General features: G+C 37.4%; 1 protein-coding gene across 1 annotated transcript in view; it reads right to left on the bottom strand.

Moving 5' to 3' along the window:
• The window catches only part of LOC126495855 (zinc finger protein 431-like), a 34,024-nt gene that overhangs the window by 19,002 nt on the left and 10,554 nt on the right, over window positions 1–4,468 (bottom strand). The window contains exons 2-4 of the mRNA XM_050133428.1: window positions 1,491–1,617; window positions 1,228–1,288; window positions 12–493 (exon numbers count right to left, since the gene is read on the bottom strand). Of these exons, the coding sequence (XP_049989385.1) occupies window positions 12–493; window positions 1,228–1,288; window positions 1,491–1,617 (670 nt within the window). The remainder of the gene's footprint in view (window positions 1–11; window positions 494–1,227; window positions 1,289–1,490; window positions 1,618–4,468) is intronic.

Here is a 4,468-nt window from a genome sequence, read left to right as displayed (position 1 = left end):
AAAAGCTTTACCACACTGATTACATTCATAGGGTTTCTCTCCAGTATGTATTTTTTTATGTTGTTGAAGACTACTGTGATGTGCAAAAGCTTTACCACACTGATTACATTCATAGGGTTTTTCTCTAGTATGTGTTCTGTTATGACTTTGAAGACTACTGTGACGTGTAAAAGCTTTACCACACTGATTGCATTCATAGGGTTTCTCTCCAGTATGTGTTGTCTTATGTCTTTTAAGATAAGTGTTACATGTAAAAGCTTTACCACACTGATTACATTCATAGGGTTTCTCTCCAGTGTGTGTTCTGTTATGTCTTTGAAGAATACTGTGACGTGTAAAAGCTTTACCACACTGATTACATTCATAGTGTTTCTCCCCAGTATGCGTTCTTTTATGTATTTGTAGTCGAGTCGCACATGCAATGGCTTCATCATGTTGAATACGTTCACATGCTTTCTCTTCTATAAAACTTCTTTCATATCTTTCAAAGTGACTGTTATAGAAAGTGTATAACTCATTAATATATTCAGAAGGTGACTTTGCACATATAAGAGCATTAAAACATTCATTACACTTTAAATCCTTATATCTGTATGAATTTATTTTAGCATTTAGTCTATCTTATTATGTACAGAATGTTCCTCAGGCCTGTACACCTCCATGCCACATGAGGGCATCAGATCTCAATAGCAATGGTTGTGGGCCACCATGTGATTGCTGTGAGTTGAACTCAGGACATCAGTGCTCTTAGCTTCTAAGACATGGTGTAAGTTTGAAGAGAAATCAGAACGTAAGCTTTTATCATGTCTTGTAATCTCATGTTTTCCCTTATTAAAGTTGCTGTGCATCTTTGAAGATGCCTTTGATGGTAAGAGCTTTTATTACATGGTTTACTTTTGGAACATCTTATTTTTGTATGAGATTTTTCACAAATGTAAAGAGAACTGGCAAAACTCAGAGAATCAAAAAAACTTATATACAAGAGTGTGAGTCATACTACATTTACAAAGTGACTCATGACACACAGAGGTGGCTACAACACCTAGTCCTCACCTCGCAAACAGTACTTTCCTAACGGACATTGAGGTGTATGGCTTTTTGAGAATTTAATAACCATCAATACACTTTAAGCTTGTTTCTTTATATTGCTGCATTTTTTTTTATAATCCAGGGCACATTTAGCTTTTCTCAGACACACACTTAAGTAATCTTGCTTACTAAAGTTACCTTCCAAATCCTCTAGACCTTTGAGAATGCTCTTCAATATTTTGATCTTCCCAAGTGCATCCTAAAAATAATACCAGAAAATATGTGATATGTGATTGGAAATTGTGCAAAATTTAAGTTTTTATCTTCAATGAACCTTAGCACCATGAATGATTTATTGACCATACTCTTCCTCTTTCTCAATCCACATTACAGAAAACCCTCAATAACCAGGAAACACTTGTCCCCTTACGTTAAAATGTGAGTAAATTTCACCATCTTACCAATAGCGGTGAGGTTCATGAAGGTCTCCAGCATCACATCCTTGTAGAGATTCTTCTGGGAAGGGTTCAGCAAAGCCCACTCTTCCGGGGTGAAGTTCACATGCACATCATCATAGGTCACTGCATTCTAATATATCCCATACATGTGAAAACAAAAGGGGTGATACCATCAACATTGTAAATGCATACAATATGATCTTCTAATTCTGGTGCTTCTCGTATTTATTTCATGAGAGGGACTTTATTAAACCATCATCACATCACTAGATAATGAAACTGAATAGGAAATTCACCCCTGTCATTTCTTCAACCTTTAAAGGGATTCATCTGGCCAAAGAAATGCAGTCCTCAGTAAACATCAGAGAAACTGTTTGACCTATTACTAAATACAAAATATAATAGGCTATAACAGGTATTGACTCACGCCTTTAATACCAGCGCTTAGAAGGCAGAAGCAGGTCTATCTCTCTTTCTATGTGTTAGATTGATATTTTGAAGGCAGACAAGGTCAAAATATGTATTTTTGTTAAACACAGATGCCTGTAACAGAATCTAGCGAAATCATATACTAAGAATCCATGACCTGTAACGTTGCATCTTTTTTGTATACTGGACCAATAGAACCTCAAAAGTTCACCCAAATGTTGAGTCTACATTGTAATGGCCCATGCCATGCTTGGAACAGAGTTGCAGCAGATTCAGAATGAAGTTGTTTCCTTGGACAAAGGATCTCTTTCTCTTTTTCTAACAGTTACTGAAGGCACTGAGGATGCCTTCCTAGGCATCCTATTCTGAAGATGAGCCTTCTCTTCAATGGTGCTAAACACCTTGAAATGTCCTTTCTCTGTTTCATCATACAACTGCCTTCTGTAATAACCAAGTGCTGATTGTCTCTACAAAACAGAAGTGTAAGTCTGCTATAGTTATAAGATGTATAATAAATATGTGTTTTCTGATGGACATAGTTGAAGCCTTGTATAGGCCTTTTGAGCCTCTAGGTTTATGACCTACTTGGTAAGAACCACTACTATAAAATGATATAAATGTATAAACACATACATTTGTTCATAATAAATACAAGATGGAATTCTTTTGTGCACGAGTGTTGTATATTTTTTTAATTTAAGCTATATATTTTCCTCTGCTCTCCCCTTCTCATACTCCCATAATTCCCAAGATACCAAATATTGCAGGAGATCTCTTCTTTTCTAACTGTCATGTATTTAAGATCCATGTATGTCTCTTAGGTTTCTTGTTGTTGTATAGGTTTCCTGGGATTGTAGCTTGTCTTTTTAATTGATTTTTTTGAGCTCTACAGTTTTTTCTCACTTCCCTGCCTTTCTCCTTCCTTGCAACCATCCTCCATTTTTGAAAAAGAGTAGGAATTTTTTTTTTGAAAAAGGGCAGGCCTTTGTATGTATAACTATATGACTTTTTCCCATGTAATATTTTAGTTCCTGAGTTCCTGTAAGCTTAGAAAGAGTGACAGCCAATGGCCTGTGTCTCAAAGCTCTCAGCAGACTTAACTGTGTCACCCGGGATTGCACACATCTTCATGGGAGAGTCAGCTATTTGGAACTGAATACTCAGTGGTTAAAGCTGCTATCCCAAAATTGTAAGCCCACCAATAATATGTCATTATTCACATGGAAGGAATTAATACATGCTGGGAATTTACACAGTCACTTGCCATGCCCCATCAGGTCCTTCTTTATGATCGAGAGCTCTGCAGCTCACTGCTAAAACATTAGTCTGTGATTTAGGTATTGCCTAGTCTGTTTGCCAGTGCTATGTACACAGGACACTGCCCTTCCTCTTCTGGTCTGAAGGGAGACTCAAGCGCTCATGCAAATCCTTTTTTTTTTCTTGTTCCTGCAATTGACTGTCAACAATGTGACGTCAACTGGTAATTTTAGAACTCTATGGTGCTGCAATGGTGTGATCCAAAAATTTAGGATGGTTTGTCAGGGGGATATCAAGGACAATGCCCTGTGGGTCTACAGACAGGGTTCAAATCCATCTTAATGAACACTGAAGACCTTGACACACAACTGCTTTTCAAACAGGTTTAACATGAAGTGGTTCAAGAATTAATATATTTTATGGCACATAGGAACTTAAGGCTGGTGGTGACCATATGATGGCCCCTTGAGCAGCATACTGGAATCCTGATCTTTGGTATAGGTAAGGGATGGTTTGGGCCCAGTAAATCAGATTCTTTTCCTTTTATATATGAATGTGGATTAATGGCTGATTAATGCAGGTGAACAATCATTTACATTTTATCTCTTTTTAAATTTATTAGATTTTTTTTAAAAAAAAAATCCAAGTTCCTGCCCCCTTCTCTCTTCCCATTCCCTCCATACACCCTCCCACCCCACCTCTATCTATTACTCAGAGGTGGTATAACATATTGCCTTTTGGAAGGTCCAAGGCCCTCCCTACTGTATATAGGCTGAGCAAGGTATACATCCCAAGAGATGAGGATCCCCAAAATCCAGTACCGGAAGTAGGGATAAGTCCTGGTGCCACTGTCAGTGGCCCCTCAGTCTGTCCTAGCCATACAACTGTCAATCACATTGAAAGGGACTAGTCTGGCCCCAAGTTTGATCCTTCCCAGTCCAACTGGAGTTGGTGAGCTCTCATAAGCTCAGGCAAGCTATTTTTTTTTTTTTTTTTAGTGGGTGAACCCATCATGGTCTTGATCTCTTTGTCGTATTCTCATTCCTTTCACTCTTCAATTGGATTTAGGGGGTTCAGTCCAGTGTTCCGATTTGGGTCTCTGCATTCCCTCATCAGTTGCTGGAAGAAAGCTCTATTGTGATCTTTGCATTTTATCTTAAAAATCTCTAACAAGCATGGTTTTTTCTTTCTTTCATCTTTGTATTTTATCTTAAAAATCTCTAACAAGCATGGTTTTTTTCTTTCTTTCTTTCTTTCTTTCTTTCTTTCTTTTTTTTTTTTTTTTTTTTTTGGTT

Source organism: Alexandromys fortis, unplaced genomic scaffold, assembly GCF_014885135.2.
Source record: "Alexandromys fortis isolate MF-2015 unplaced genomic scaffold, M_Fortis_MF-2015_v1.1 scaffold_644, whole genome shotgun sequence".
Taxonomy (NCBI): domain Eukaryota; kingdom Metazoa; phylum Chordata; class Mammalia; order Rodentia; family Cricetidae; genus Alexandromys; species Alexandromys fortis.
The sequence above is the reverse complement of the archived record's forward strand: the minus strand, read 5'-3'. Positions and strand labels throughout refer to the sequence as shown.